This window comes from Marmota monax, unplaced genomic scaffold (assembly GCF_021218885.2).
Source record: "Marmota monax isolate L192 unplaced genomic scaffold, Marmota_monax_Labrador192_F-V1.1 WCK01_AAM20220418_F8-fsc00119, whole genome shotgun sequence".
NCBI lineage: Eukaryota > Metazoa > Chordata > Mammalia > Rodentia > Sciuridae > Marmota > Marmota monax.
Window position 1 is genome coordinate 1,634,284 of NW_026694771.1, and position 22,208 is coordinate 1,656,491.

The 22,208-nt window shown below is 36.7% G+C and overlaps 1 protein-coding gene across 3 annotated transcripts in view; it reads left to right on the forward strand.

Annotated features, from left to right (window-relative positions):
- The first annotated feature begins 860 nt into the window (after positions 1 to 860).
- Lsamp (limbic system associated membrane protein) overlaps positions 861 to 22,208 on the forward strand; it is a 608,883-nt gene continuing 587,535 nt past the window's right edge. For 2 of the 3 annotated variants that reach the window (XM_046425212.2, XM_058572824.1), the window contains exon 1: positions 861 to 1,500. In XM_046425212.2, the coding sequence (XP_046281168.1) occupies positions 1,346 to 1,500 (155 nt within the window). In that variant the 5' untranslated portion in view covers positions 861 to 1,345. The remainder of the gene's footprint in view (positions 1,501 to 22,208) is intronic. The other variant, XM_046425213.2, reaches the window with a different exon arrangement.

A 22,208-nucleotide genomic window follows, 5' to 3' on the forward strand; every position in this document is an offset into this window, starting at 1 on the left:
CCAGTAGGAGCTTGGGTGGTGGTCATAGCAATGTGTCATTAGAACAATAATCTTTAAAACCACCACTCATGTGTGGGACTGAGTGAGGGTTTCCTGGAGAGTGAGGTTGATTTAGGGATCAGGGATCAGCTGCTGAGGCTGGCACTTGGAAAAGACAAGCCAAGCATTCACACCCCACACCACTCAATACCAGCATTGTCTCCAATACATCTTTCATAAAGGGGTTCGAAGAGGGGGTGGGGATGAAGGAAGAAGAGAAAATAAACCTTTTTCATCCTATAATAGAAAGTACAGAAGAGAGGAAAAGAATGAACAAGATTTGAGTATGAAAAGCCATTGGCCAGGAATGTTTACTTTGAAATCAACTTTGGCTTTTAATGTGAGAGTCTGCTGTCAAGTTTCTTCACTGTTTTACATTCCTTAGCCCATCTTTCAGGACTTGCACCCCAACCCCCATGCCTTCTATCCTTCCGTTTCACTCCCTCCATTTAGCAAGGTTTGCCTCTTTCCTGCCTCTCTTTCTCCTTCTTCCTTCATCCTTTCCTTCTCCTTTCCTGGACTCTTTTTATGGCTTAAGTCCTTCTCCTTCTTCTCTGTCTTGAACAGTCCCCATGCTCTCCATTCCCTCTTCTTAAGGAAATCAGCCAGGCCTCCTCGGATGGAGCTGTTGTCCTGACAACCTAAAGGCACACCGGGCTTTCATTGAGGCTGACTGCTGCTGAAGGGGGCAGTTGTGCAAAGCGAGGGGCCACTCCGAGGGGAGGGAGGAGGGGATGACGTGGAGGGGCTGTTGAAAACCAGCAGGGTAGGGGGAGGTGCTGATAGAGAGACAGCCGGGGACTGGAGGGAGAAACAGGAAGGGAGGAGGGGGAGAGAGACTCTGAGCTGCCTCTGCCGCTGCTGCGTGGCAGTTTCTTTACACTCCCTGGCAGCTTGGAGCCGGCTCCCTCGCCGGCCTGGGAAAGTGGGTTACACAGGGAAGGAGCTCAGCTCCGACGCTGGCACAGGAGCATCCAACCACAGAGAGACCAGGGAAGCACCTCTGCCTTTGGAAAGCACCTCATCCTTTCTAGAGGGTTTTGCATTTGTACTCTCTGTTGAAATTTTGTTCCTTGGACTTTTCCCCTCACCCCTGCTAGGATTTTATGAGGGCTTTGTTAAGACTTAGAGGGAAAAGAGACTGAGCGAGGTGAAGAGTGGCAAAGTGGAAGGGGCCACAAACTGGAGAAGCCCGACCTGCCTGGGCGGTTGATGACAGCCCGGTGTTAGTAAAGCCCCTCTCCGCTGCGAGCAGCGCGCACAACCCTCGGAGCACCCCGCGGACCCGCACCTCGCCTTGGCCACCATGGTCGGGAGAGTTCAGCCTGATCGGAAACAGTTGCCGCTGGTCCTACTGAGATTGCTCTGCCTTCTTCCCACAGGACTGCCCGTTCGCAGCGTGGATTTTAACCGAGGCACGGACAACATCACCGTGAGGCAGGGGGACACGGCCATCCTCAGGTAGGGCTTTCGGGCAACTTTTCTCCCGCGCGGTTCTGTGTGTGTGTGTGTGTGTGTGTGTGTGTGTGTGTGTTCGTTCCGATGCTGCAGGCTCCGGAGTGTGTGTGTGTGTGTGTGTGTGTGTGTGTGTATCCCTTTCACTGACTGGTAGTAGACTGCCAACAACATTCAAAGGAATTCTGGTCCCTGTCAAGAGCCAATGGTGCTGGTGAAATGTTTGGTTCTTTGGATGTTGTTTCTCTGATCAAGGAAGCCTAACTTCACCTATGGAATTAGTGGAATTCCAGCAGTATTACGGTTTTTGTTAATTGCTCATGCTTTGCCCTCTGGAGTTTTGTTGATGTTTCTTAATCCAGAAAGAAGAGTTGTTGAATTATGGCTCTAAAAGAGTGGTACATGGTACTGCATTCTCCTTGCTTCTCCCGTGAGAGTGTGTGTGTGTGTGTGTGTGTGTGTGTGTGTGTTGTACATCCAGGCTTTCACTCTGCCAGCAGTAGTTCTGATAGAAGACTTTCTGTAAAGATCTTCTAATTGACATCCAGGGAAATAAATCAATCTTAGAACTTTGGTTGGTTACTGAGCCTTTTTTGGACTGTGGATAGAAATCACCACAAGAATGAGGAGAAGAAAAAATAACATTATGTCCAGTTGCTGGCATTTAAGAATAGAAGTGTTAAGCCTAAAGGTTGTGAGAGAATTAACCTAGCATAATCAACATGATTATTGACTTAAAAACTCTTATCTTTGTATAGCTCTGCCAAACTCTGAAATATAATTTGAGATTGAAATTTGGAAAGGAATCGTCCCAAGTCCTTGGGAGTTTGACCCCTATAAGGGACAGTGAGCTAGAGAGACTCAAATGGCACCTCATCTTTATTCTATTTCTAAAAAGCTCCAAGCAGCTTTTCCTGTTTTTCCTCTTATCTCTTCCCCCTCCACCCTTGCTTTTCCAGCTTTACTTGAATTTCTAGCAGATAATAATTTTTTAAAAAGGGGGAAAAATGAAGAAAACAGAAAGAAAATGCTCTCCTTTGAGATCTTTTAAAATCCCATTTCCTCCAAATAAAATGACCCAGTGTCAGTCTATCTATCTAGCTAATATTGCTGGTTGTGGCAATAAAAAACAGTGTGCGATAGAAAATAAACCTCTAATCTGTGTGCAAGGAGCTGATAGTGCATAAACCCTGGGGCATAAGGGAGCAGTTCTGTGGCAGAGCTGCCTACAGCAGCAAAGTTTTCTTTTCTTTTCTCAGAAATAAATTTGGTTGGCTGTCACAGAGTGTCCTGCTTTGGGATCTCTAGCCTTGTTAGAGGAGAAAATGGTGTGTGTGTGTGTGTGTGTGTGTGTGTGTGTGTGTGTGTGTTGTCTATATATGTGTTGTTCCAGATTATAAAAAGTAAGAAAATGCTAATGTGTAAGTACTCCTTTCTTCACTTTCTGAGTGTTGGGTGATTATGAATCCCAAAGATCCTACTATCCAAAGCAGATTTTCTCATGTAACTCTCCATCCTGGTAAAACTGCATGTATGATTTATCCACATGGAGCAATAAGATTTATAGAGTAATTCATCTGTTTGCAAAGAGATTGGACGGACATAATGCAGAACATGTTTTTGCAGGCACACAAGCATGCCCTCTCAACTCCTAATATCCATATTCCCTAACATCATTAACCCTTTATTAGTGAAGAATTCTACATAAATTTATGCTATATCTAGGAATTTTTTTTTCATGTTACAAGATTGAATGTGAGAAAAGTGAATACCTGAAATGTACAAGTTTTTGAGTGTTGGTGAACTTTGTAAGGACTTTCTAAGTACCATCATTGTATCTTAAGCTATAGTTATCTTAGAGTTAGAAAAATATCTAAATGATAATTCAAAAGAAAAAAAGGTATTGAAATTTAAATCTAGGAGATGTAGTCTCACTACACAAATATCTATATACAATACAGAAGTTCTTTATGTCTATGGCCCCAAAGATATGAAATTTTTTTTAAAAATTACACTTTAGTATGTATTATAGTGTGGAAGTGAGGGTTGAGAGAAATGAGAATAAAAACAGAACCAGTTAGTCCTTGGCAAAGAGAAGATAAACAGAGCATGCAAATAAGTCACCTGTGAGAATCCATTGCCTTCCCAGGTCTCCCCTAACATTCTCTATTTTTAATTTCCTTTGCTTTAGACAAGGCTTTATTTTTGGGTTGGTGGAGCTCTATCAGAAGATAAAGAGAGTCCTTTTTTTTTTTTTTAGCTGACCTTCTTCTCAATCTCTTTAACTGGATCCAGTAAGCTTTGTGGGTCAGTTTCCTGCTGAAGAATGGTGTTCTTGCTTTCTGTTTACAAGTCTAGGTTGGGAAGGGCATGCTTCCACTTTATTTGTGACATTTTGCTGGGAGTATGAGTTTCCAGGGGAGGAGAGGAAGGAGAACTTGATTCATTTGGAAGCCACAGTAGATGTTTGGCACTGAGAAAGTGAAATGCCAAGGAGAGGCAAAAAAATCCTCTCTCAGTGAGCCTGTGGCCCTGAATAATGTGCAATGGCAATAGAAGACAAAGGAGGTTTGTAATTCTGGTGGTCCAGTGGCAGAAGTTTGGCCAACTTGTCTTCAAAACATTTACCTTCAGTGCCTTACTTCCATGCAACAAGTAATCTTTAGGAAATGCATGCTCATTTTTATATAACCATAATTACATTAATAATTGTGCATCGTGATAGGAGAGTGCTCTGTAATTTCTTTTTGAGAAAAAAAGGATTATAGAATTATGGTGACAAAACTTGAGGGGGAAAAAAAGAAGGGTTGATAGTTATGTATGCACAGCTAACCTGATGGTTTCTTTGTTGATATTCCAGATCTTTAAGAGAAATTTTATAAAGAGCTAATGAAAACAATACTAACTCCTATCCAACAATAAATAGTCAAAGTGTTATCCACAGACCAGTAGAAGCAGCAGCAGTACCTAGGACTCATTCCTAGATGGAATGAACCAGTGTCTACATTAATAATCCACAGAAAAGTGCCCAATACATTTTTCCACAGGACTTTACTCATGATGCAGCCTAGGTATTTTTCTAAACGGAGCACATATACCTCACTGCCACCCCCTCAAGCAAAGGTGTTCATCAGTTACTGTGTGAATTTCTAACACTGGTCCTTCCAAGCCGCTAGCCTTGTATACAGGCAACCAAAAAGACTTGGCTCCTGCTTAATCTTGATGGATTGAAACCACATAGTTCTCTTGATAAGTTTAACTTAAAAGGAAATAGGAAATATTCCAAATCTCACTTTAAGTTTTATTTTTAATAATCCCTCTGGTTTTGTTTTCAATATCAGCACCATATGTCTAAAAAGATAATCATGAAATACTTGATCCCAAGGAACATGCTAGTCACATAATGCGTTATATTATCAAACATCTGTTCAAAAGTGTAGTTTGTAAATATCACATATACATATATATCTGGACATAGAGCATAAGTGCACATATGATAAAAAATGCAAGGATTTCACAATATTGTGATTTTTAAATATTCTAAATTTGAGGTATTGAGATTTTGTTTCACAAATTGGACCCCTGTTTAATGTTTTCTGGGTATTAAAATATTTTTTTTATGATTTTAACTTTTAAAACTAAATATGCCTAGCAAATATAGCTATTTTTTTAGTTTTTTTCAAATTCTAGATCTTTGCTCCCTATTTGTTTCCATAGTAGGGGGGCAGAGAAGAAACAACCAAAAAGGATGTGATCATTTGATAGTTAAATGTGAAGATTCTGTGCAAACTTCAAGGGAAACATGGTTTCTTTTCTATAAGGCATCATAGAATAGAATGCCTACATTTACTAAAAATGTATCAATATTCATACAAACTCCTGACACAATATATTATTTTTCTACTACTTATAGTTTAGCATTTGAAAACAAACTTTGTGTGTCTACAGGGCAAGTGTGCAACAATTATGAAATTTTCTTTTTCTGTAGCTAAATCACTAGAGCTAAACAAAATTTACTGGTCATCACTGACATTTTAAGGGTCATCCATTGCCCATAAAATCCTGTATTGAATACATGTGGTAAATAATGGGGGGTATAACATAGTATTTATCATCTAGGAATATGGCATTTTATATACACTTTCTTAAAGAATGTTTATGGGCCTGTGAATTAGATCACTTATTGTCATTATGTCCCAGGAAACAATAGAAGACAAATCTCCTGGGATAAATGCAAATTGTGATTATTTATGTTTCCATAAGTATGAAATGTGTAAGTATGTTTACATAAACACTCTACCTAGTAAAGGTGGCTTTGGTGTTTTGTTTCATTTGACTTTAGATGACTTGTTTGTAGAAATATGGAGAAAACAACCAAAGGCGATGACTCAGCCATGGAGTCTGTGGATGAGGGCTGAGCATTGTGTTTCTCAAAGATGATTCCACATAACAGCAAACTCAGGCCTAAAAGGATTAATGCATTTTGTTGTGGCTTGTGAACTCCAAATACAAACAGCTGTGACTCACCTGATAGGAAGTTACCTGAATATGCTTGTCTCCTCCCTGTCATTACCTGAGCTTGAGAGATACCTCTCCTTTAGCCATGGTTATGTGGTATATAGCTATGTGCCCTCTTCTTTGCTGAATGTTTTCCCTGTTAGTTTGCAAGATTCACAAGACCTAGGCTCTAAATTTGGATCTATCCTTGTGTGCTATGACTTTGAGCAAATCCCTGAATTATTCTGAGCTGCAGTTTCATTTACAAAATGCTGAAACTATCTATTTTAGTTACTCTACAGAGTTGTTTTAAGAAGATAATAAGAGGTAAAGTAAAAAAGTTTGTTGAAATGCAAAGTGCTACATAAGCAGAAAGTATCAGTGGTTTTCCATCCATATGTAGCTAGTTGTTTAGATTTTAGGAAACTCTTTTTTAAGGCCAGTGTTTCTCATACTTGAGTGTGTTGTCTAAATTACATGGAAGCCTTGTTTAAACACACTCTGGGTCCCATCTGCAGTGCTTCTGATGCAGTAGGTCTCTAGAAGGGTCTGGAAATTTGCTTTTTTTTAACATATTCTGAGAAGATGCTGTTGCTACAGCCACAGTTCAAGAAACACTGACTTGGACTATTGACTTTGGCTATATTTAAGTGTGGTCCACAGATGGGCATCCTAAGTATCACACAGTCCATTGTTAATCTCAGAGTCTATCCCAAAATGAGCATGTCAGCATCTGCATTCTAACAAGATCCTCAAGTGGTTCATGAACACTTTCTAGTTGGAGAACCATGACTGTAGGTGGTTCATAGCCATGGCAATATGTTACTGTTGACTGGAGAACTTTTTAAAGTAGAGAAGCTGCGTATTTCTTACTCTCAGAAATTCTCATTTCATTAGTTTGGGGAACGACCTGGTTCTTGCTTCTTGATTTAAAGGTTCTGAGATATGCACTGAAGGGAGCACATTACTGTGTGAGAAATCTTTTATAAAATACTGAGGACAACACTTAATAGAAATGCAATAAAAATGTTAAGGTCTTGTTGTATTGTTTGATAAATATGTCAAAAGCCAAAGAGGTCCATCCAAACTCAATTGAGAAAGAGGAAAGAAAGGAAAGAGACTGCCATAGATCCATTTATTTACCACATGATGTCATCACTACATTGTCATGGGAAATGCGGTGACTTTAATATGGATCTGATTTACACAGTATCTACTGCAATAGCATTAAAACTTGATTTTTAAAAAACTGTTGAACTCTGTTTTCTTACTTTTCTTGATTAGATAAAACACAAAGGAGTTAGTTCTAGGTTGGTTGGTTCTGTTATTTTCCTTTTTTGTACTATATGTAAGGGAGGCAAAAGATAATATACAAGGAAAATGTCTTCCAGATTAACTTATTTGAACGGGCTAAATTCTATGCCCTTATGTTTGCATGTACATAAATATATAATTTGAAAAATAATTACAGTTGTAGAAGTCAACTCACCTTTACATGATGATCAATTTTCAGGTAGAATTTATAGACAAGTCTTTGCATCTAGGTCAAGACTTTTCATGAAGGATGTAATAAGTTGTGAATGCTCAATAAGAAGCCAGAATATCAAGACTTAAAGGCATGAACTCTTTTAATCTATGAAAGGAGGAAAACGGACCTCTATTTGGCCTGCAACAAAGCTGTTTTTATGATCAAATGAGATAATGTATACAAAATGTTTTATAAACTGTATAATAGCATAAAATATAACCTCTTTTTAAAAAGTATTATTATTTATATTTACCATAAGAAATAACTTTTAGAAAATTTAGCAAAATGATTTTTATTCTTCTTTCTATGGCTCACGCTGGTCATTTGCTCCAAGGTTTTTTAACTATTTCATTTCAAATTCTTTAAAGTGGCAAGTATATAAGAATACAGTTGCATTTCTTATTAGGAGAGAAGTGAACACTCTTTTGTAGTCGCCTGCAATCAAAACATAATCTCAAGTTAATGTGTGATTGACCTCCAGAAAATAAAACCCTTTACTTCAGACTTTGTTAATTGCTGCCAGAAAAACACAAAGAAGTTTCAAGTAGGAAAGACCTTGGAGATTAGGAAGTCTACCTAATCATTTTAAAGTAATTTAACTGAGAAGACATAAATTTAGTTGGTTGCTCAAAAACTCGAGTTACTATTTGAGAACTGGAATTAATGTCTTGTAATGCTTATTCCACAATATAATGGAGATTATCTTTGTGGTTCTCATTTTTATCTCATGATATGTCATTTTTTTATTATACCCAAATTCTGCTAAAATGTCCATCCCTGTCTTCTCCTCCTTCCTCTACCCTATTCTCCCTTTCCCTTCTCTCTTCTTTCTCCCTTTGCTCTCTCCTTTATCTCATTTCTGCAATTGAATCTGCATTGACTTATAGAGAATCATACATCTAGGGCTGGTCAAAGAGAGTTTTTTGGAAAATGTCCCATCTTTGATATGATCCCTATCTGTGTAAATGAAGTGAATTTTCTTTCTTCCAGTCTCCTCCTCTGGTTTATATTCCCACAGCTATTTCTGTATTTGGCAAGACCCATAGTCTAAATAACTCCCCCACCCTACTTTTAGAAAACTCCCCTTCCTTCTTGCTTCTGGTACCTCTGCCTGTTCATCAGCCTTTCTTGATTTCAAGCCCTTTATCTTAATGACTTCAGTTGTGTTCCTAAACTCCAACGAAACTATACTGCTTTCTGACAAGGACAGCTGCAGGAGGATCAAGGTCTCGGCTTTCAGTTGGTAGGAAGGCTGTCCTTTGAACAGCTTCCAGGGATGCTGTATACACTGTAATCATCATAAACTCCTTAGTTAAAATCCTTTGAGAGATCCAACTGTATTTTTCTGAATTTATACACATTTTAGTTTGGGCTAAAAATGGGATAATTGTTGGTAAACTGGGAGGAACAGGACACAGGATCTAGCTCTGGTTGTTGGGTGGTGAAGACACCATACGATGAACCCTGCAACAGGAACCTGGGATTTCTGGTGTGGCACTCAAAACACCATCTCTTGAAGCTTTACCTGGTGAGAAGTAGACTGGAAAGGTCCGACATGGTTTACCAAGAGAAAGGCAAAGCACAGGAAGGGTAAAATAACAAATCAGCAAGTTCCAGTGAGCCAAAGGGAGATCACAGGGAGGTCTGTCAGCTGGTTATAAAGACTCATAAGTCACAAGTCTTGAGTTCAGAGAAGGAGTAGTATTTTGGGGACAAATGTTGATTTGAGTAGGAAGAGGTCCTGAGAGTAAATGACTTGGATCCTACAGATTACCAAGACAGGTAACTTAGTCAAGGTGTAAAAGAGGGGGCCCCACTCCACAGAACTGAAGCCCTGTTTAAAACCTTTAGTAACACGGGATAACATAAAAGTGAATTTCATAGCTTGGAGGTCTGCCTTTTAAAACTCTTATTGTGTGGTGGCACACATATGTAATCTGAGCCAGATGTCAGAGGTAGGAGGATCACAAGATCAAGACTAGCCTCAGCAACTTAGCAAGACCCTGTCTCAAAATACAAAGGTTCATGGATGTATCTCAGTAATACAGTATTCCTGGGTTCAATCCCAGTACCAGACAAAACAAAACACAGACAAAAATGTCTTTCACTGGTAAAGTTCAGGATCACAAAATCTAGTTCAGCCCTATGGGGAGAAGATAGAAACAAAGTTAAGAAATGAAGTAACAACTGAAGCCATTTTTTTTTCTCTCTGACAGTTAAATTTACTGAGTTACATACATCTGCAATTTACTTAAAACTTCCAGATTCTATGTGGTTGGCCAAATCGGGAGTGTGAATTCACCTCTTGACTATCCCAAGGCAATTGTTTTCTGATATTAGTCTAAAAGTGTCACCAGACCCTTCACAGGTCCCTGATGAGGGACCTTAGGTCAGATAACTCTGTATATCCTCTTACCTCACTGCCCTCACCAATCCAGAGCCATCTGTAGTTTCTGATCACAAACAGGTTTGTGGGAACTGTGCACATACACAGTGCTACTTCCTACCCTTGGAGCTTCCCCTCTTCCCTCTACCCTACTACCCTTTCACACTTCCTTACCAAGTTACCTACTTGTACCTCCTCAAGGTTCAATAGTGGTGCTGTCTTATTCAGAAAATCCTCCCTAATTCTACCAGACTCAATCAGTGCCCTATTTATTATCACTGATAGCCTCTCTTTCTACCTTGCAATTAGCATTTACTCTACTTTAAAAATACATTCTGCTCATTGTATCTTGCCTCAAATACAGACATCACATTTACTTTACTTTTTTTTTTTCCACAGAATTTAGCTTAGTATCTGTAGATACTCAAATAAGTATTTGCCTACTGAATTGAACAGAGAGGGGTGGCCACACTATCAATCAAGCCCACTAGATCTTGATTTATGAAAGTCAAAACATAAGGGGACAGTCTGAAGGAAGACATTTTGGTAGTGAAGTCAATTACCACTAGATGGATTGTGGATGATCAATGGAGGAGGGTAACATAGTAAAACCAGAGGTCAGTCATTCTCTGATCATTGGGGAGTGGATAACAGGATTTGGTCAGGAACACCTTCAACAATTCCTATCTGCTTCTCTCTTCAAGCAGAGTTTTCTTGAAATGCAAAGGGCAAAATATTGTTATTAAAATATGGGGGTATTGGGAGGAAATCCTGGAGCTTCAGAGGTAGAGACTCAAAGTGTGTCCCTTTTCCTGATAGAATTGCAGCTTCTGATAGAACAAAGAGTCACCCAGTAGCCCTGGAATTAAGTAGATCCACAGTCTGTGAAGAGCTGCTCATCATCCAGGTAGCTTTGAGACAAGAATGTACCTTCCCTGAGTTGAGCTGCAAGGGCTTTCTCCCTCTAGTGGTGGCCAAGCACTTTCAGGGACTAAATTAGGGACCAGGGGTTATTTAAGGTAGCAGGATTATGTGCAACAGGTATATTCACTGCCATCCATTTTACTTTCTTGTGAAATGAGGCAAGGTACATATCACTCACATACTTTTTACTAAAAGTAATTACTCATACTGCATAATGATGCCAACCTGGGTTTTGCAGTTTAGAGCTCATTACTCATGCCTGGAGAAATTGAAACCTGAATGTACAGTGGACTTTGTAATAATCCCGAATTCCCTTCTGTATGTCTTAGCATAATGCAGAAGGACATTATTTATTCGAGGTCAGAGGAAAAGACTATAACATTGAGGAAGAATTCAGCACAGCATCCCATACAATAATGCATTATATTTGTTTTATTGTAATATACTGGTAATGCATTTCTATATTAAACCTCTGTATATTGTCTAAAGTTAATTATATCCTTTCTAAAGTTGTGCTTTAGTCATGCTGCTATTTCCCACACTACTCTGTTAGCAACAGAAGATTAAAAAGAATAAAAATGATGCAGTCAATACTCAGTCATAAATGTACCTGTGTGTGAAAACACTGACTGGGAAAAATAATAGTTTTTCTGACTTCTGTTTTTTATGTGTGTCTTTAATCATACTTCACCCTAACATGCATATATCAGAGCTCTTCTTATGAAGTTTGAGCCACATATGGTGGCCAATTTGTGCCTGATCTTTGTCTTCAGATAAATGAAGATTATTGTCACTTCTGGTGTGATAAGGATATGTATATGTATAAGATATATATGAACATATCTTAAAATCAGCTGTTAATATGGCTGAATCATTAATTTAGCAAATGAATGGATTTTTCATTCACTCTTTTTGACCTCTGCTCTTCTGTATGTCTTTTGTGGCTCTAATGATGAATGGATCATCACCACAATAATGAGCTGCCTATGTGTTCTAGATTACACATACCCCTAGTCTGAGCATCCAGGACTTTAAGCTTTGGTTTTGTACAAACCATTAACTGTGTAAACTTAGCTTCCATTATTTCATCTCCAAAGTGATTCTTATTTGCCTCTCAACGATGTTAGTCTGGAGAAGTAACATTATGATTTTTAATATAGTCAAGTTTATTAGAAGAAAAAATACAAGATGTTGTCAATGATGATAATTTAGTCAAATTTTTAAAAAATAATAAAATCTTAAATTTATAAGTGTCCTAGTATGAGAAACATGAAAATGTTTTAAGACTATTGCCTTAATTGTTGCATAAAAATAAAGCAGATTTCAAAATCTACTTCTTTTTAAAAATGAGAGTGTGTATTTATACAGAGTCTGTTAGGATGTGTAAACAATCTGTCATGAATATGCTTGAGCTATATTGTGTGGATATGTTTGAACACAAGATCCTTATTTTTAATTTATGTCTGCATATATTTATAATTACATATAAAAGTAAAACCATAAGTGTGCTTTTTATATATGCATAAAATTTACATACACAAAATATGGATGTGAACATCATTGTGAACTTGGATTACAGCACACTTTAATAAGAACCTAACTAATTTGATGCATCAATGATGGGGATGTTTATTGCATAAAACCAAATTTTTTAGGTCATCAAGGATGTGAACAATATATAAGAAATATTGCACATAATGGCTGTTTTAATTTGTTTTGATTAGTGTTTTATTTTTAATTAATCATTATGCAAGTTGTTAAATTTATTTTGTAAGGGAAACAAAATTTATTTTTTCTTTTTTTTCTTTTTATTATATCCAGGCTATTTTATAGTTCTCAAAGAGTAAAATACAATCTTCTAAATTTTTTTTCCTCCTATTTGCTCATATAGGACAGATATTAATGCTCTATTAGCTAAAGGAGAAATAACTTATAATTAATTCAACGTAACTTTATTTCCTTGTATTTTTTTAATCTCAAGTTCAGACTGAATTTTTTTTTATTCTAAGTTACAAAGAGATGCAGTAACCTGTTAACAAACATATTTGTTCAAGTCTTTTGTATTTAAGATAAATAATTTTATTTTTTATTTTTTTTGCAAGTAGAATAATAAAATTATGTTACTATATCTTTTTTAATTTTAAAAATCCAAGGAATAATGAAAAAATTATTAGAATAATTTAAATAGATTCAGTTCTGAGCCCCACAAACTTATGTCTAGGGCATTAAAATAATTTAAGAACATAAGTGTAGAAAGATTATTGCTAACATTTGAAAACCAGTTGAAAACAGAAACAGTTGCACAATATTCATGACATAAAACATTGTCCTAGTTATAAATAAAAAGGGAAATGGGATTAATATTAAATCAATCAGAAAGAAAAAAGAAAAGAAAAAAAAAAAAACCTAAGTAGGGGAATGTATCAGATTTTGAAAAGGAGGCATGATCACTATAAACCAACCTGGGATTTCCCCAGAATAAAGCATAATATGGTCAATAGGTTACCTTAAAATGAACACCTTAAATTCCAAATTGGTGAATCAGGGAAATGCCATTTGCTTTGAGTATCTGTATTTCAACTATCTTCTTCTGGTAGATTTATGAACAGATTATGTGTCCAAAATGAAGTAGTATACTATTTTTTTCCTCAGTTGATCAGTCATGCCAAAGGAATACTGATGGATAGTTGTAGATAATTCTGTCTATCTTGGACTGTGTTCAATATTTGGGTAAAAACATAGGGAACAAACTTTCAACAGTATGTATGACATAAAGATAAGAGGAGTACTAAGGTGTTTGTTAACAGTACTTTAAAATAAATATGCATGAAAACTATAGGAGGCCAGTTGTAGCTCTGCTAAAAAATGAAGTCTATTTGTGTGAATGCCAAATTATACTGCATCTTATCAAAAAATAAAAACAAAAGTCAGAAAAATAATTTATAATAGTTTATAATTTAAATAGAACATAATTTAGTTGAATAAATAAATGAGTCTGAATGACTTCAAGAATTACCATTACAAAGATATAATGAGGGCTGGAATATAGCTTAGTGGTAGAGGCTTTCCTAGCTTGTATGTGGTTCTGGGTTCCATCCCCAGCACTGCAGGGAGTGGGGAGGAGGGAAAGAGAGAAGAAAATTAAACAAAATGCATAATGAAAATAGCAGAGCTTTTAATCCACAAGATCCAGTTCTAAGGATTACATCTACCAAGTACTGGCTTTGTAAACACAAATTAATCACATACCCCTGCTGGACCTCTGGGTCCTTTTTATAAAATGGAAAAGATAATCCTGATATTTACCCTCTCACCTCAGAAGGTCATTCTAAGAATGTGGACCAACAATTGTAGATCTTGGGGTAGAGGTGTTTTTTGTTTGTTTGTTTTGTTTTGTTTTGTTTTTCCCCCTGAATGTTTCCTTGAAGTTTCTCTTCACCTAATGAACTGGGTTTTTCCTTGTGAGGAAATAATTTTATAATCATTTTGTATTTGAGCAGAGGCCAAGTGACCACATTTAGGAAGTATTTTTATTATTTTTTAAAAAAGAACTTTTATTTAGTAGAAAGTTGAAATGGGTGATTTTAAACATCTCTGCTAGCACTCAATATTCTACAATTCTGATATTCTAAAATTCCACTCTAGTTTGTTTTGTAGTTATTTATTTTTAATTTTCATTGGCATTCCCTTACAATTTTAATTGCTTATGAAGAATTTTATTTGGAAATATGTTCTTTAATAACTTTCAGTTTTAATATTCACAAGTCTATTATTTTCTTCCCACCAGAGAATCTGCAAACATTTCAAAAGTCAGGGTCTATATTCATTATAGTTGAAGGTCTATTTAGACTTTCATCTTACTGTGTAGAGCAATATTAAAACAAATATGATCTTAGAAAGTTATTGTCAGCCTATTCCATAAACATAGATAAGATTATTCAGGTCAAATGGTAACCTCATCTGTCCTTTCTAATGACCTCTGTTACTTTGTCACACATGTTAATACAATTTTGCCTGATGTCCACCCCAAAGTTCTAGATCGCACTGGATATGACATCTCCAATTGAATATTTTGATGTTGTCTGAATTCAGAAATTATGGAAATGGGATTTCCAACTTACCCCTCAAATATGTACCCTTTGTCAATCTCTTAGTCAATATGGCTTGGACCCTTTACTTTTCCAAAGAGTGAGATAGGCTGTGACCTCCAAATCTGTGTTTCACATCAGTTCCCCTCCTACCCTGAGGACTCAGATATCCCAGCTCTTGAACCTCTGCAATCTTGGCTCCTCCTGGACCCTGAGAGCATTCAGCCATCTCCCTGCTCTGTGATATAACCCTTCCCTGTGGTGATTCCACACTGTCAACAGAGAAGGTTTCCAGTAGAAAAGGAATGCAGTTGCAGCTTTGCTAGACTACTTGCCATGGGTTAATCTGCTGTTCCTGAACAAGGGAGTACTTCGAGTACTTTCATGGTATCATTCTTTTATTCTTTGTATCAAGTGTAAACTCACAGGTGATAAAGCAAAAGAAATTGAATTTCTGATTTTCTATTTTTATAATTTGAATAATCTCTACTGGTACTAAATATGAGGTCAAGCAACCAACAGCATCCATAGTAGTAACCATGGCTCCACCTCCTACTCAACTCAGTTCTTTCACCAACATGATCGTTTTTTCTTGTTTACTTTTTATATGCACATTCCCTTATGTTTTCTCTTTTTGTAAAATGACTTTAATTTATCTAAATGTGCAACTGTTAAAAACTTATAAACAGCAATCATCAGAGTATGGAATCATTTCTTTCCTGTCACACTGACAGGCACTCAGCTAATTGCTTCTTCATCCCTTAGTAGTGTTTACAGTGAAAGAAGCACTGAGGCATGGCTTTGTCTGTGGAACCAGGGGACTTTAAAGTGCACAAAGTGGCATTTGGGGAAATAGTTTTGAAAAAAACTCAAAGTTCAAATAAACAAAAGTGGAGATTTAAAAGAAGAATTAAAAGATAAAGACAAGCAGATTAAGGAAGGATCAGGTGTCAGGATTTCAGTAAAGCACAAATGCACCCATTTCAAAGTGGGTCACCTGTGCAAAGCTGAGAATGTTCCCAAGAACATCATAATTTCCTAGTAGAATATCTGAGGATATTAAAATTAAAATTGGGCCTATTAAAATATGACAGGGAATCCTAAGAACAAAGTCCTAAATCAATCAGAGTTAACTCCTTAAAACTAAAGTCTGAATTTCATTGAATTTTAGTCTCAAAAGAAAAGGTAGTCAGTTCTCAAGCCACTGCCTCCTGGGGAATTCTAGAATTATTGTAAAGATTTCAAACTTCCATACAAACTCAAAGTATTATAGACATTATGTATCTCAAATATAAATTAATTAGTTTTTCAAATTTGTGTAAAAACAATCTCTATTATAATGAAAAATTCATTAAAAATTTTTCTAAATATGGTAGTCTTTGGAAAAAATTAGAAATTTCTTTAATTATAAAGAGGTTGGAAAATTGATTTTATGACAAAAGATCTTAATCAAAAAGTTTGCAGATTAGTTCTGTGCAGTGGTGCACGCCTATCATCCCAGCTGTTCAGGAAACTGAGGCAGAAAGATCTCAAGTTCAAAGCCAGCCTCAGCAAACTTAGTGAGGCCCTAAGCAACTCAGCAAGACACTGTCTCTAAATACAATACAACAAAGGGCAGCGGATGTGGCTCAGTGATTAAGTGCCCCTGGGTTCAATTACTGGTACCATAAAAAGAAGTTTGTATACAATCTAGATGAATAGGATGAATAGGAGGTGAGAAAGATGAGAAAGTGCTATAGAGTGAGGAAGAATCTTCAGTCATAAGATAAAGTATGAATGAAGGTACAAATGTGTGAAAAACAGAGAACAACAATTAAAAAGGATATGAAACAAAATAGTAGGTTTGCAAAGTAAAATTAAGTGGCTGAATGGAATTTGAAGTCCCATTAGGTGTTGTAGCAGAGTTGACAGTTAACATGAAACTTGCGAATTGGGGTTCAGGAAAAGCTGAGTTACAAGGGAGTATCAACTGTTTTCCTATTATAGAATAGTTTATAGACAGTGGGTTTAGAAAAAATTGCTAAGAGAAGCAGTTCAACATGGGCAGTTGGTATGTGTGATCCTGTATTGGGGATTAAATCTATGTTCAACATCAGTAGATTTATAACTCAAGCTTCACTCTTGGGGCTTATTACTTGCATGGTCCATTCCGAAGCTTTATCTCTGGATATGTCATTTTTAATTTATCATTTTATATTTTTTAAAAGAAAGACTCTGCACTTTATAAATTTCAGGGCCCACAAGCAGCCTAGAACCATTCTTGTTCTAGCCCCTCAAGGAACTAAATGAAAAACTAAATAACATTTTTTTTTTAGAATGCTCCTAATTGTGGTTCAGATGGCTATTAAAAATTGCTGTGGGTCAATGTGTTACTGTGAACATTTTCAATGAGATCAGTCTTAAGGGTTGTAATCTTAATGGGGACAGAAAATGGATAGGAAGGCAGATATTTCAATAAAAAAGAGGACAAAATAAACAGAATAAACCAATCTCAGGTTGCATGCTACTATTAAAAATTCCAGGAAACCTTTGCTTTCAAGTTCCTTGGCACACTTTTCTACCTAAACGAAGGTAACTAATAATAATGACACCTCATTTTACTGTAGACTACTTTGGCTCCCAAAGTAGTCTGAATTTCATTACTGTGAGATACAGCCTCATTGTACAGTTCACAGCATTGCGTTGTTCCACAATTTGGAAACAAAGTAAGATGATGGCCACAGAAAGAAGACACAGGCAGTCACAGAAGATGTATTCACATTTCAGATTTGTTTTCCCAATTGTGCTGCAGTACTGTTAGGGTTTTATTATTACTATTATTTTGCTTTTATTTTTCCTTATTCTTGGTAAATTTAATGGGCTGTCTCTAAGTAATGAGGCTTCTCTATTCCCACCGCTATCACTATTCCAAATCTTCATCAGTGCATGACAGTATTACTAACTTCAGTCTTTTCATATGTTGAGTTCTTACTTTTTACTAGACTCCAGGCTGAGTACTGGCAATGAGTAGTGACTACAAGAGAGTATATAGTCTAGCCTTTTAGATTTTCACTACATTTTGGATTTTTCTTCAGATGGGTTTTCAGTAAGTCTTTTCCTTGCTCAATAAACTAAAATTGTCCTCCAGTCTATATCATATCAGTCTCATTTTCAGAGCTCTAACAATCTGAGAAGGTCTTTCTGTATTACTCATCCTCTCTCTGTTTTTGTTTGTTTGTTTGTTTGTTTGTTTTGTACAGACAGTGTCTCAATACGTTGGCCAGGCTGGAACTGGGCTGGAGAGATCCTCCTGCCTCAGCCTTCTGAGTAGCTGGGACTACAGATTACATTACTGTGTTAGTTTTATCCTTTCTTTTTGTCCATGCTCATCTTCCCCTTTGTGTATATTGAGATTTTGTTTTCCTTCAAGGTGTGTGGTTACTTTTTCTTCCTCCTTTTACCTAAATTTTACTCAACCTAAGCCTATATTTCTCTTTAATTATTCCATCTTTGTTTTATTATTTCCCTCTTTGATTCATTTAATTATGGATGAGGCAGTGTTTTTAGCTTACAGTTTCCTGCCCTTTAGCTCTGTATCCTCAGCAAGATTGCAAACTCCCTACATCATAGACTCAGGGAAGGCTAGAGAATACTTAGTACCTTGATCTGAGGAACCTCTCCATTAATACTTGTATTGATAGACTCATGCAAGTATAGCACATTCTCTACATTTAGAGAAGAAGAAATAAAACTCCAGGGAAAGTCAATGATTTTCCTATGGTCTGATAACTAGCCCAAGTGGAGACCTCTTCAGATCAGTTCTATTTCCACTGAGTCCATATCTTTCATGCCCCACATATCATTTGAGCCCAGGCTGGACAGGGGGTAGGTTCTTAATAATTTCTTCTAATGGTAAGTACAGAATGAAGTCTATTTGTTGCTGTTTTCTTTTCTATGGACAATATGTGACCAAAGATAAGAGATGATAATAGAACATCTATTTTTCCCTTGTCATAAGTATATATAGGGTGGAAAACTTGTATGGTCAAAGAAAATAACAAAGGCAAACACTTATTTTAAAATTATGTTCATACTGATTTTGGGTGATAATCGCATTCGTAGAGTTGAAGACTTGTCAAAAGCTTTGTGACTTAGACATTGAGAGTCACCACCAGGGCTAAAAGCTCAGAACCCCCCTCCTCCAGTAGGCAATTTATTTGGCTTTGTGGAGACCACTCTTCTTTTTCATTGTTGAAGTTGGCTTCTTGGGGATAACATTTTCAAGAGTAATGCAGATACTTCCTTTCCTATCAATAAGTTGTGATTTACAGTATTTAATCTAGTTGAAAGGAAGGAAAAATAGAAGTCTGCATACAGAAGAAATGAAATTATAATAATATGGCACACTACCCAAAGTTTTCCCAATATGCAGAGTGTTATACTGGCACCCAGCCTTATTTGTGGCATTCAAAGCTCCATCAATCAAAAGAATGGAAAGCTTGGCTTTCCAAAACCCTTACTAAGGCATTTGACTTACTAGATTCTGTCGATTTTACTGGGTAAATAGCATGGTATGGATATTTAATCCATAGTGTCTCCTCTGTTGCTCCATGTAAGCCTGAGTATCTATGTAAAACTTAGAAATGTTCTTTATGTTTTCTATCCTAAACTTATCTGAATTCCAGTCTTTATCCATGTACCACTATGTTCTACTCTGCATTGTTCTATGACCCTCACTTGATTACAAAATATTCAGCTTTCTACTAGAGCTTTTTATGATTTCTTTTCAACCCATAATTGCCCTTTGAAGAAAGTACACATATGGAAAATTAGTAGTGTTTTGTCACTAGCTTAGGAATACTAGAGTGAAATTTAAATCTTTCCCCAATGAACTACAAATTCTTCTCCCTTGCTGAGCCTCAAAAAGTTGAGTGAGATTTAATGTTTTATTCAGCACCAACAATGTATAGCCCCTTCAAAAAAAAGCATTCTGTTTACCTACCACTCTAAAGTTCTAAAGACAAGTCACATACATTGCTTAATTAGTTTTCACCAGACCTTCGAGAAGAAGGAAAGGGGAACATGCCATTACCCTGCACTGGAAATAAAGCTCAGAATTTTTAACCAGATAATTGAAGTGAAAGGACCATAATACAAAAATGAGACATACTCTGATTCTTCCTGCACTAACTATTAAAGGACATTGCTTATTTTTCTCTTCCTTTCCCCCTTTTGAATTATGTGTTTATCCCAATTGTTTTCTTTGTGATTCTGCTATATTTATTCTTCTTCCCTTTGTGCAGAATTGTTGAGCAGCCCATACCCTCTTCCCCTTTTCTCTTATACTTATGGCTGCGTTTAAGCTGTTGTTGTGGGAGGCAGCAGAGAAGGGAAAGCCTGTGTGGACAGTCCCTCTCTCTGGCTCTGGCTGTCTTGCTCTCTCTCTGGTGCTGTGCTCAGTGCAGCTCTCTGTTCTCCTGGAGGCTGCAGTTTGTCTGCTGAATTACTGCTTTGTATACAGCCAGGGACCCTGGAGTATTCCCAGTGTATTTATTTTCTGCTCCTGAGCTGAATGCTGGGTGCTTCTTTGTCCTGATGCCTTCTGCAAAGGAGTTTAGGAGGTGGGAGGTGGAAGGGGGAGGAGGAGGAGGGGTAGGAATGTCAATAAAGCTCTCTCTATCCCCCAGAGGAATGTGTGCAAACTTCTTTACCATTGCTTCACTCTGTGTTCTCCTCTCAGCTGCCCTTGCTCTTAATTGGATCTAGACCCTAGAGAAAACAACTTTGTTAATGGGATGGTTAAAGAAAATGAGAGGTGGAAGTTGGCTGTGTTCAGTTCTGGCAATTTACCCTCTTTGGGAATAAAATTCTCAGTTGCCTGATCTGGGAAAGGGATTCCACTTTCGTGATCATGAGGAAATACCATTTCCTTCTGTTATGGATTTTTTTTTCTTTCTTTCCCTGTCAAAATGGAAGTTTATGTCCTGTTTCTTCTAAAGGTACATGAAATTAATTTGTTTAGCAAATATGACACATGCATTTACTCAGGCATTTATCTAACCATTCATTCATTTATTTTTTCATGCATTTGGCAAATGGCTGCTGAACATGCTTTTGTGCCAGGCACTGTGTTAAGTTGTGGAAATAAAATGTTAAATGAAAGAAATAAAATAATGATTCTCCTGGGACCTACATTCTAATTAAGGAAAAATACAGTAAACATGTGTCAATACAAAATAAAGTAGTTACAGCTTGTGGACAGTGATAAGATTAGAACTAAATAGGATATAATAATAAAAATTACCAAGGCATTACTTTGGATAAATTATGCAGGAAAGGACTCTAAAGGGGTGATACTACAGCTGAGACCTATGCAAATTTATTAGCACCATTTATTTTAGCAATTTTAATGATGTATAACATATATCATAAAATTTAACCCATAAATATTTATATCAATGATTACTATAAAATACATACTGTTGTGCAACCATAATCATACTCTAGTTTTAGAACATTTCCATCAGCCCCCAGATATCCCTGTGCTCATTTTCAGTAAAATCCTGATTCCATCCCTGACCCAGGCCAACCATCAGTCGGCTTTCTTTTTCTATACATTTGCATTTCCCAGATATTTCATACAAATGATACCATAGAATATGTGGTCTTTTGCATCTGGCTTCTTTCATTTAGTGTAATATTTTTCAGGTCCATCCATACCATGGCATGCATCAGCAGTTTTTTTTTCCTTTTATGATGAATAGTATTCCATTTTATATACATGTCTTATTATGTTTAACTATCCACCAGTTACTGAACATATGAATTATGTTCATTATGAACCAAGTTGCTATGGGTATTTGAGTTCAATACTTTGCATAAACATGTATTTTTCTTTGTCTTTAGTAGATACTTGGAATTGGATCATAAATTTATCTTTAAGAAATTAATATATTCTTTCCCAAACTAGTTATACCATTTTTGCACTCCCACTAGCAAAACATGACAGTTTAACTTTCTTAATACCTTTGTCAACACTTACTATTGTCTGTCTTCTTTTGGTATAGCCATTTTCATTGTGATTTTAGTTTACATTTACCTAATTCCTTTTTTTTTTTTTTTGATACCAAGGATTGAACCCACTGAGCCACATTCTCAGTTTTTATTTTTTAATTACTATTATTTTTTATTTTGAGACAGGGTGTAGCTAAGTTGCTGAGGCTGACTTTGAACTTGTAATTCTCTTGCCTCAGCCTCCTGAGCTATTGGGATTACAGGTCTGCACCACCATATCTGGCGTACTTACCTAATT